This window comes from Talpa occidentalis, unplaced genomic scaffold, assembly GCF_014898055.3.
Source record: "Talpa occidentalis isolate TD23 unplaced genomic scaffold, MPIMG_talOcc4v2.1, whole genome shotgun sequence".
In the NCBI taxonomy this organism is placed as follows: Eukaryota; Metazoa; Chordata; class Mammalia; order Eulipotyphla; family Talpidae; genus Talpa; species Talpa occidentalis.
This window is the reverse complement of record NW_026555331.1, coordinates 14,126,120-14,138,229: the sequence shown is the minus strand read 5'-3', so window position 1 is coordinate 14,138,229 and position 12,110 is coordinate 14,126,120. Positions and strand designations below refer to the sequence as shown.

The 12,110-nt window shown below is 45.6% G+C and overlaps 1 protein-coding gene across 1 annotated transcript; it reads left to right on the top strand.

The window, feature by feature from the left end:
* Window positions 1-531: 531 nt before the first annotated feature.
* TRMT12 (tRNA methyltransferase 12 homolog) lies at window positions 532-6,331 on the top strand. The gene has a single exon (XM_037516659.2). The coding sequence runs from the start codon at window positions 532-534 to the stop codon at window positions 1,846-1,848; it is 1,317 nt and encodes a 438-aa protein (XP_037372556.1). The 3' UTR covers window positions 1,849-6,331.
* The last annotated feature ends 5,779 nt before the right edge of the window (window positions 6,332-12,110 follow it).

Below are 12,110 nucleotides of genomic sequence, written 5' to 3'. Positions count from 1 at the left end.
GGTGAGAGAATTCACCAGAGCCAGAGCGGGGAGCAGAGCAGGCAGAAGGACGAAGTACACTGCTGAGGGGAGCAGCGGGCGGCAGGAGAGGTCTGCGCGCCATGTGGGACCCTCCTCAGGTGGCCGGGGAGCAGCCGGGGATCGAACCGGTGCTGCAGAGGCCGCGAGCAGCTTCGCAACCCAGCGCTCAACCGCTGCGGCACCGGGGAGGCCCGCTCTCTGGATTCTGAAGCAGCATTAAAGAGTATGCACGAGGAGGGCACCATCTAATTAGAAGCCAGAGAATTCTTTGTCATTCATTTCCTCGGGTAGCAGCAAGGAATGGCGGACCACAACAAAGATGGCGGCGGCAGCTTCACCACTGCAGGGACGACGCCATTAGTATGTCATCGCTTAGTGCCGGCCAGTCGGCGATGTCACTTCCGGCGCGGCAGGGCGGCGTGCGCGCTGATGCACCTGCTGAAGCTGTGACGCGCGGAGAGGGGACAGCGGCTTCTGGGGGGCGGGCGCCTCCCGGGGGCGTCCGGGCGCATGTGGGGCCAGCGGCAGGAGCGGGGCGGTGGGGAGTCTGCGGCCGTCGTCGCGGTAGTGACGGAGCCGCGGTTCGCGCAGAGGTACAGGGTCTATCTCGAGCAGCAGCGGCTCCTGGACAGGCGGCACCGCGTGGAGAGGCTGCGGGACGGCTCCGTGGCGCTGCCGGTGCTGGGGCCGACCCTGGCGGAGCAGCACCTGCGCGAGCTGCGGGAGCGCGTGGCCCCGGGCAGCTCCTGCGCGCTCGCTCGGCTCCCGGAGCCCGCGCCGTCCAAGGCGGCCCGGGGCTGCCCACCCGCCCGCAGGCTGTGCCTGGAGGTGAGCCGCTGGGCGGCCGGCCGGGGAGTGGCGTGGTCGGCGCAGTTGGAGGCCGATTTGCCCCGGTCTTGGCAGCGACACGGTGACCTGCTCCTGCTCGGCGAGGACTGTTTCCAAGCCAGGCAGTGGGAGGGCCTGCAGCCAGAACTCTGGGAGACGGTGGCCTCGGCGCTTGGGGGCCGGCGTTTGGCCAAGCGAGGGAGGGTATCGCCGGACGGCGCGCGAACGCCGGCGGTGACCCTGCTGCTGGGCGACAGCGGCTGGGTGGAGCACGTGGACAACGGGATCCGATATGAGTTTGACGTGACCCGGTGCATGTTCTCCTTCGGAAACGTCACCGAGAAGCTGCGCGTGGCGGCGCTGCCCTGTGCCGGAGAAGTGCTGGTGGATCTCTATGCCGGGATTGGTTATTTTACTTTGCCCTTTCTAGTTCACGCTGGGGCTGCCTTCGTCCACGCCTGTGAGTGGAACCCCCATGCTGTAGCTGCTCTAAGAAATAACCTGGAGATCAACGGGGTGGCCGATCGGTGCCAGATACACTTTGGGGATAACAGAAAACTGAAACTTTCAAACATTGCCGACAGGGTGAACCTGGGACTGATCCCCAGCTCTGAAGAAGGTTGGCCCATTGCCTGCCAAGTACTACGTGAGGACGCTGGGGGCATTTTGCATATCCACCAAAATGTGGAATCTTTCCCTTGCAAGAATCTCCATTCTCCTGGAAGCAATACCGTGGAGGAGAAGGAGCTTATCACCAGCCAAGGGGGAAATGGAGCTACCAAGGATTCTAGCAGGAAAATACTGTCAGCGGCCACCAAGCCAGAGTGGCAAAGGTGGGCGGAATTTGCAAAAACTCGGATTGCTGTTCTTCTTCAACAGGTGCATGGGAAACCGTGGAAGACAGAAATCCTGCACATCCAACCAGTGAAATCCTATGCTCCCCATGTGGATCACATTGTCCTGGATTTGGAATGCCGCCCCTGCCCTCTGGTTGGCTAGAGAAGGTGGATCCTGAGACACCAGGATCTTCATGCATTGGTTCAGGCTGGGTTCTCAGCTCTCTTGCCTCTATTTTAATATCTTGTGGCCCCACCAGCAGATTTTAGTCCAATCCAAATTACTGCATTTGTCTTCCATGACCACACTGAGGATAAGGTACATTTCTGGGGGAGCAGTGAGGTTCACTGAAATGGCCATCCAAGCTATACTGAATTCCTAATTCTAACCTCAGTTCTGTCGGACCAGAGGTGCATGGTTGCACTATTGTTTTCTGTCTGGGATGTCCTCACTTGCAAAGTGAAGGTTCCCATGGGCTGTCTCACCTGGCTGTTCTCTCGTAAGCAGTTGCACACAGGGTCATTTTAGAGCGAAAGACACAATGCTGTTTCCAAAGTCACTGTGGTGACAACAGGGAAGATCTATTGGAGGGACCAGGATGGAAGCGGGGAGACTAGTGACGAGGCTCTGACTGCCCAGGCAGGAGATGATGTTGTGGCCTGGGGGGTGTGTGTTGGGGGGGATGTGGAGGCAGGTGGATTTGAGAAAATTGATGGAATTAAACTATGGAGTCCAAATCAAGGCATTAGGTGGTGCTGTTTAGTTATTATGACTGACTAGGTTAGCGAGGGAAGGAACTGACATTACTTCAGTGTGCTAATTTCATTCCCTTGCTGTAGCTTTCCTAAATGAGGATGGGCGTATGTCGTCTAGCTTACGGTTATTGGGAGAAAAAAAGTTAAAAATGATTGCTTTAGGTCATGGGGAAACTAGATTTCTAACTTTAATCTTGTGCAGTAACTCCCAATTGCTTACTATTTTAAAATTTAAAATTAAAATCTTAAATTTCTGGAGACGTCAAATTCTTTTCATTTTCCTTTCTGGGCTGACAACCCCAGGGCTCACAGGAGCCATAGGGAACGTGAGGCGTTTTGCAGAGTTTTTCAAGCTTCGCCTGCGGTCACCATTATTTACCTTTGTGAAGAATCACTCTAATTTACCTTTGGGGTGACTAAATGTCCAGACTTTTCAGAGCTTTAGTTTGGTGCACCTTGAAGCCATTTGGGCTTGTTTGCCTGAATGAGGAAATATTAAGTGTTTTATCTGGATTCTGATTGTCCCTGGCATTTAAGTGGCTGGGGGTGGTATGGGTTGTTTGTTTTCTTGCAACAATGGCAGTAGAGACAGGGTTGGTGTATTTGTTATTCCATAAATATAAAATGCCTGCTATATACCTGGGCCCCAGGAATTACAAAGATATGTTAGGTACAGTCCGTCTTCTCTGAGGAGGTTTGCATATGATCAGAAATAACACAAGTTCTCAAAAAATTGGAATAAAGTAAGTGATATAACAGCTGCAAAGGTGGGAAAGAAAAATTCTGAGAATTGAATGAGAACCTCTTCAGAGAGTTTGTGGTTGAAATGACTTAAAAACTGGGTTAAGATTTTGCTAAGTGGAGTCAGGGTGGAAACGGGCGCTAATTGAAGAGAACTACAGGTATGAAGGTTTCAATGCTCAGAAACTGCAGCATCATCATTAGCTCAAGTGGGAACAGCGAAGGCAGTGATAGCTTTGTGCAAGATGGGGTCTGTCATGAGGATTAAAATGAACACTTTTGTCCACAGAAAGCACCCAGACATGTTAGCTATCATGTGATCTCACCACGGGAAAAGGACCTCTTATTTCCATTCCCATGCCACCTGGGGTTTACAGATCTGGCATGAAGGAGGTAAAGAGGGTGCCTGGGAAGGTGGGAGCAGGGATGCCTAAACTGAGAGTTAAAGAATAGCAGGAGTTGTGTGTGAATGGGAGGAAATGCATGCCTCCTAAGCGGCTGCTCCCCTTGAGTACATTCCTAACAACAGTTTTCTCTGAGAACTTGCTGGGTTGGCCTGGCCAGGGAGGAGGAAGCAGCTAGTAGAAGGACAGAACCTGAAGGCATCAGGAGCCTCACAGAATCCTTGTCACCTAATCCAAGAAATTTGTAAGCCCTTTAAAGGCTTCCTTTGGAGCTTCGATATTAGTTGCTAGTAAATGCATCCACTTGATGGGGATGTTGTGATTAAAAAGCAATAACTGTACTAAATTGCCTCAACTGTGAGCTGCTCTATTCATTAACTCCATAATTTTAATTAAAACTGCCATGTATTAATAAATGAGTATAATATAAACATTTTAAATACACAAAGAAACTTAAAATGGTATGAAACAAACAGGAAAAGCTTTATAATTGTTTCTCCTGCTCTGAGCACACATGTAAGAAGAAACCTACAGGTAATTCTAAATAGCTTCAGGGTACACCACTTCATATCCATAAAGCAATCCATAAAGCCAGTCATTCTCAAACTGAGTTATTATTTTAAATGATTGCAACTATTTAAATGTTTTTTAAAAATTGTAATGAAAACCACCCCAGCTCAGAGTGTACTAGGAAGATTTTAAATTAGTGCAGCCACAATGGAAAACAGTGTGGCGGTTATACAAAAAAGTGAACATAGAGTCACCTGTCACCCAGCAGTTCTAGGTATATACCCAAGAGAAATGCACAGGTAGGTCTGATACAGAATGCCCCTCAGTTTCCCTCAGCCAATAAAAGGAAACAGCTTGAGGAGAAGGACAGTAGGTTCATCTGTCGACAAACTGAGGAGGGCAGCAGACTTGTGTCTGAAAGACCACTGTCCTGCTCTTTGGCAGATGGCGGGGGTGTTTATGCAAAGGGGTCAAACAGAAGGGAGGCGGGCAAGGATCAGTGTGTCCTTTTGATGCAGGCATAGGGAGATTCGGAGTGGGCGCCAGCTTGCTTTGTTAAAACCTGATGTTTAACTTCCTTATTATCCTCCTAGGGATGGCCTTCCTTTTCCTTACAATGCAAGAGGATGCAGCAGATAGGAATGCTTATCTGATGGGGCAGAAAGAGAGGCCTGTCCTGTTTCACTGCATCACACAAAGAATGTTTATCATGGTGTCACTCATAATAGCCAAAGTGGAAACACCTCAGTGTCTGCACCTGCTGAGTGAACAAACCATGTGGTATTCCTTACAGTGGCTTCTCTAGGAGGAATGAAGCAGCCCTGCTTGGGCACGAACCATGGTAACAAGGCTGAGTGACAGAAAAAAAGTTGATGTACTGTCTGACTGCACACAGGTGAGAAGGCCAAAGCCAGAGAAACAAGGTAGAAGCTAGGACCTGGGGCAGTAGGGAATGGGAAGTGACGACTAAAGGGTACCAGGTTTCTTTTGGGGTGATGAAATCTTCTGAAACTTGATATTGCAGGTGACTGTGCTACTCCATTAGTATATTAAAAACCACTTAGTTGTATGCCTCAAGAGGGTGAGTTTTATAATAAGTGAGTTATATCTCAATAAAATTACTGACCCCCCTTCTCCCCCCCCAAAAAAAAAAAGATTTGGGGAGGAGAAAAAGGAACAGACTTGTGGAGGCTTTCCTGAGAGCTAGAAATGAACTTTGAATTTGAATAGGGGTCAGTCAGGTTAAGAGAAGTGAGGCCCCTCAGATGCTTCCAAGCTATTTCTGTCATTGAAATTTCCTAACTTTATACTTTTAAACTGCCATTACGTCCTTCTAGATCCTCCTCCAGATTCTCGAAGTTGTTTCCAGGAATCCTTGGGGCCCAGTGGGTGTTCACTCACTGTGGGAGATGCTGAGGGTGACTTACTTCTTTCTCTTAGCATAGTCTGAGAGGCTGTCAAACCAAAACCCTACATTTCCCAGCCTCCCTTGCAGTTAGAGTGGCCATATGAATGATCTCTGACAAGGAGAGATATTCCCAAAGAGAAATCTGGGGTTTCAAGCCTTTCTTTCTTGACCCTTTCTGTTTCGCTGCTCAAAGCAGCAATGCCTGGAGGTGCAGCAGCACTACTTAATTATGGAAAATGCTAGAAGAAAGGTTGTGGGTACTACTGGAACCTATACTGGGATTGAAATGGCTGGAAAGATGGGGAAAACTTCTCTGAGAATGTGATGACTCAGCTGAGAGCTGAAGAATGAGCAGATATCAATGAGTGACCAAAATGGGGAAGATTTCCAGGTTGTGAGGACTGTGTAAGTGCTCCATGGAGTTGTCTGAGGGGCTAAAATGAAGATCAATAGATGGGGAGAAAAGAGGAAATAAAATTAATCAGGAATGAGAGGTAAGTCGGGGCAGTGTAGGTTCTATTAAGAACCTGATCCTAGGGCCTCCCTGATGGTGCAGGAGTTAAAGTCTCAGCGCAATCAAACTATCGCCAGCCACTGCCGCATGAAGTTCGATCCCCGGCCAGGGAGCTGACCCACATGGCATAGCAGACCTCTCCTGTCTTGCCTGCTGCTCCCCTCAGCAGTGTATTTCAGTCAATCTGCCTGTTCTGCACCCTACTCTATCTCTGGTGAATCCTCTCCATCCCCACACACACCTCTGACCTATACCCTAGCTCTTATATGGATAAATAAAATAAAATCTTATATATATATACATAGGTTATTCATTGCTCTAAGTTTCTCTTGAAATTTTGACATTTCATAAAATTTTATACTTTTAATTTTATTTCAATTAAAATTACATCTTAATTTGCCTTTTGATGTCATCTTCAATCCATGAGTTATTCAGAAGTGGGCTGGTTTCCAAATAGTTGAAGATCTTGATTTCTAATACCAGTTTCTAATTTAATTCCCTTATGGTCAAAGAACATACTTTGCATGACTTGTATCCCTTTAAACTTACTGAAATTTGTTTTATAGCCCAGAATATGGTTTGTCTTGGTGAATGGGCCACATACATATACATGGGGGGAAGGTGTTGTGGTAAGTAAGCAAGGCTGCCGGCTGCTAAGGCAGAGAGCTGGGAAAATCCAGAGGCAAGGAGGATGGCAAGGGGAGGGGAGGGGGGGACAGGAGGAGGGGACAGACAACAGAGCCCCCTACTCTTCCTCCTACCCTCCACCCCCCAATCTTTACTCTTTCTCTAGGCCCTCCGTGGCATTCTCTCATGGTCTTACCTCTTCGGTTGTCACGCTGCTTGTCCTCTCGTAGCCAGCCTCCAGAGCCATCGCCGAGTGATGTCGCCCTTATATACCTGGCCTCGAGGCTCGGGTATGCACACTTACGCATGCCCACACCCCCATTCCAGGTGTTGTCCACAATCAGGCACACATGCCCTGAGCCCATGCTCCCAAGGGCCTTCTGCGGTGACACGATCAAGGCTAGCCACAGAGGCTAATGGTGTAAAAAGCCTGATTCATTCCATTTGCCCCCCAGAGGGACATTCAAAAAAGGATATTCTATTATTGAGTCATTTTTTACACGTTAGTTAGGTCACGTTCATTACGTTATGTTCAAACCTTCTATATGCTTACTGATCCTCTATCAGTTATCAAGAGAGCAATGTTGAAATCTGTTACTATGAACTTTTCTGTTCCTTGAATTTCTGTCAGTTCATGTATTTATTTTGAAGCTGTGTGGCTGGTGATAAATATGTCTTCCTGATGAACTGGCCCTTTAATCATGAAATGATCCTCTTTATCCTCTTTATTCATTCACATGTGTTTGATCCATCAATCTGTATCCTGTGTAATGTTGCATTTAATTTAGAGACCCACTTTCACAGCAGAGTATGCAGTTGGCTCATGTTCCTGGGATTCACTGGTGCTATCACATACTTCACAATTAGAAAACACCAGTCTGATGAAGTGGTGGGAAAACCTTTTGAAACTGAAGTAATTACATTGAATTTACAGAGTGGAACTGACATCTTTACGATAGTGACTCATCTTGAATTTTTTACCCTACATAGTTGGGTGCAGCTATGAAACAAGAGATGATTGTTGGGTGCTATAGGATCCTGTGTAGGGAGACTGTTCCTATACTTTCCATCTATCCATGGGACACAATTTCCATTTTCTCTGGGCGCCCTTCTTGACAGGTATTTATAATTTACTACTACTTGTGGTCGTTCAGCAGTAGCTCAACCTTCAGATTATTCCAGATCATTCCCTTGATAATTAACATAGTTGAATTTATCACTTATTTGTATTATAATAATTTAAGTACTCCTGAATGGCTGTCACATATAACAATCCAAACTAATAAACAGTATCTTCGCAGTACTCCTGAGCCATGAAGGGAGTCACTGCCAAGTGTTATTTATGTATAGTAACATAGGGGTTCTAATGAATTTTTCTCCTAAAATTTATTATATACCATGCTAAGTACTTAAAATATATTATTTGGGCCTCCCCTGGTGGCGCAGGTGGTTGAGCGCCACGCTGTGAAGCTGTCCGCTGCCTTTGCAGTGCCAGTTTGGTCCTGGCCGGCCGGCCCGCGAGGGTCCCACATGGCATGGCATGGCAGACCTCTCCTGCCTCTCCCACTGCTCCCCTCAGCAGTGTATTTTGTCAGTCTGCCTGTTCTGTTCCCCGCTCTTTCTCTGGTGAATCCTCTCACCCTCCCATGCATCTGGCCTGTACCCTGCCTGTATAAATAAATAAATAAATCTTAAAAAAATAAAATATATTAATTTGTATAACAAGCATGAGAAATTACTTGCAGACAATCAGATCTGAGGTTCTGGAATCAGAAAAATGTGAGTTAAGAAACCTGACTCTCCACTGTCATTACTTGTGTCCTCGGACAAGTTTGTTGAGGATTGAATTAGATTGTGCTTGTTTTGTGTTTATCTAGCAAATAAACTTTTCCTCCTCAGATGAGGCTACTTTGTTTAGTCAGAGAACAAATAAGGGGCAGAAGTGGGCAAGCACAATGTCAGGCATATTTAAAGTGCACATAATGTCTGTTGAATGAATGGATGGATGGATGGACAAATGAATGAACCAGCCTGTCAGTATATGCTCAAAATTGTCTTAAAATGCTCTATATTTTCGCTTATTTCCCTTGTTAATTAAGCAACAGACTTTCTATTCATTTGGCATTTACAAAATCAGAAAATTCAAATAGTTGAATTTTGATGGGCATATATGAAATTTAGTGAAACTCTAAGATCAAAGATTATTTTTTAAGTAATGCCCAAGATTTGAGGTAAAGGTACGGTACTTACATTTTTTGGGTTATCAGTCCCTACTCCTCTTACTCCTCCTCCTACCAGCACTCGCATCCTCATCTGAAGAAAATATGTAAAACATTGTGAGGATTGGGGGTGGGTAATTCTAAATGCTCCTACAGCTTCCACCTGTTGAGGAAGCTACGCAATTCTTGGTAGACTCAATATACTGAACACCTGCATTGGGGGACATTCAAATCAATGTACAAACTCTGAGTTTCTTTATCTTAACAATCCCTAAGCATTCTAAAAACTACCTGATTGATATAAATTTAGTTTTAAGGTAGTGTTTTAAAGTACTTGCCAGGCTCTTACTCAAATGCTCTTACTCAAATCTTCATGTATAGATGAAGACCCTGAGAGCTTAAAGAGTCATTTCTGAAGTCACATGAGAGTATGTTAAGAATGGACATGGCAGGCATCCCTGGTGGCACAAGCGGTTAAGCACAGTACTGTGAAGCCATCCACAGCCTCTGCAGCATGAGTTTGATCCCTGGCCAGCCAGGGAGCTACCCACATGGCACAGCAGACCTCTCCTGTCTCACCCGCTGCTCCCCTCTGCAGTGTATTTCAGTCTGCCTGTTCTGTTCTGCACACTGTGTCTGGTGAATCCTCTCACCTTCTGCACCTCTGGCCTGTACCCCAGTTCTTATATGCATAAATAAATAAATCTTAAAAAGGAAAAAAAAAAGAGTGGACATGACCCTCACTCCTGGACATTCTTAGTCAAGATGGAATTCAATTCAAATAGGGATTCTTATACTAATAAAATGTGTGAATACAATTAAGATCAGAGTCCATTAAAATTAATAAGGACTGAAGGATTTGTTCACTTTTAAAAGTTTTGTAATATTTACATTTAACTTTTTTAAGTAAAAATTGGAAGAAAGCCCATGAAATATTTATTTTGCATGAACCTAATATAATGATCTTTACCACCTGTCTCCTCTACCACATTCTTTAGATTAATCCTTGTGGACCTTTTTCTACATAATAGCTTCTTTCAAGAATAACAAATGGAATGAGTAACTAATGTACATCTCTGAGGTTCTCTAAAAGTCTGCAGAGTCTTCTCATTTTCCTTTGGGAATTTTATCAGAACCACAAGGTTATTCCCCAGATATGTAGTTTAGGAAAATTAACCTGGCTGAGGTAAACAGATCAGATCAGGAAAAGTGCTGACTAACAAGGACACTGCAGTAAGCCAGGTAACCTACTGTAGGTTAGGACCGTGACAGTGTTAATGCGCAGGAAGACGGTACAAGAGAATGTGAAGAAAGAATGGACAGGATTTGGCTGCAGCTTGGCTGTGGGTGGAAAAGAGGAAGGAATTAATGTTTTAAATTTTGAGCTGCAGATAGCCCTGGGTTCAAATCCTTGCTCTGACATGTCAGGCATTCTTTACTGTGATCTCCAAAACTTATCTAAGCCTCATTTCCCTCCTCTGTAGAGATAACAATACCTATCCAAACAACTCTTGGCACAGTGCTTTGCACATGGCAGGCACTAGAAGGGAGTCATTATTTGTGGGGAGATAATGATAGGTCAGAAATTTGAAACTGGAGTGAGGTACTGGGGTTTGGGGGTGGGTTCAACATTCTACCACACTTATCTTCACCCAGATAAAAGGAATCTTGGCAGAGTTTTGACAATACTCATCCTCTGGCCCGTTCTTATCTGATAAGAGGATAACTACCTAAAACAGCGGCCTATAAACAGGATTGCAGGCTTCTTGCTTCCTAGTTTAACCCCATTTAAACTCATGGCTGGGTCTATAGTGCAAGACTGAACAAATTTGCACTCACCTTCTGGACAAGGATCAGAATGATAAGGATGGTGAGGTGACATTAATTACAAGAATAGGGTATCCCTGGTGGCGTAGGGTTAAACTCTCAGCACTATCAAGCTCTGGCAACCAATGTCACATGAGTTCGATCCATGACCAGGGAGCTGACCCACATGGCGCAGCAGAGCTCTCCTGACTCGCCCCACTGCTCCCCCCAGTGTATTTCAGTAGATCCACCTGTTCTGCTCCCCACTGTGTCTCTGGTGAATCCTCTCACACGCCCCACCCCCGCACCTCTGGCCTGTGCCCCAGTTCTTGTATGCATATATAAAAATAAATCTGTAAAAAAATAATTACACAAATAGACTAGAAAGCCTAGAACAGGAAAAAATTAACTTTAGGTTCTGTGGCTGGGGTCCTAGAACTGAAGTTGGAAGGGGGGGGTGCAGAGAGAGAGAGATTAACAGAAGAAAGAGTTTACTAACTTGTACCAGACACATAAGACAAACTCAGTGATGAGTAGCTCAAGCAGCGGTGAGAACATGGGGCTTATATACAGCATGGTAACAAAGAACAATGGTTTCTACAGAACTGAGAAGAGAAAGGAAAAAAAAAAAAAGGACTTTCAGGTAAACTATGCAAAAGCACATACCTGTGGGAAATAAGGATATGTGGAAGATCTTGGTTTAGAAAAGTTCATAAGTTAAAAGCCTTCCTCTTCTTGGTGAGGGAAAGTTTAGAGATGGAAAAATCTGTCCTGTTTTTGTAGAACCGAATTACTGCTGATCATTGCTTTGCCATTTTGTGTGTATAACCGCCATTTTAGAATTTTAGTTATAAGTCTTGTTTTCCTGGAAAGGATGCCACATTCTTGAACTATATCTCATCCTCACCTCGTTATGGACACACCATGTTAACAGCCTCTGTCGAGGGATGCTAAGGAGGCGACCAAGTAGGGAGACTACAGTGTCCTCGGCCAATCAATTTGAACTTTGGGTCGTGCGCACGTGCACGCCAAAGGCAAAAGATGTTTTCTTTATAGCCAGAGTGATTGCCAGCTTGTTTGAAAAATTTAAGCCTGCTTGTAATTCTATAAATACTCTCCCTTCGCGTGGTTCGGGGATCATGCCATTCACCCCTGCTTCGGTGTGTGTCGTGGGTCCGGACTCGAGTCTGTAATAAACTCCCTTTTGTGTTTGCATCATCGTCTGTCTTTAGTTCTTGGAGCACAACAGTTTTCAGACAAATGTGGCCCGGGAAGGCGTGGCAGAGACATTTTTTTGGCTTCTATTTCTGATTTGTCTTCAACTCAAAAGAATCCTGAGGTCAACGTTTGGAGTGGCATGTCCTGAGTCCTACAAAAATGTAAAAAAGCGTGTCCTCTTCCGCCCTGAGGAAGAAGGGACTGCCCAGAAGCGCGCACCTC

What these genes read in the sequence shown, in the direction of transcription:
- TRMT12 (XM_037516659.2), top strand. Translation starts at nt 532, where the DNA reads ATGTGGGGCCAGCGGCAGGAGCGGGGCGGTGGGGAGTCTGCGGCCGTC.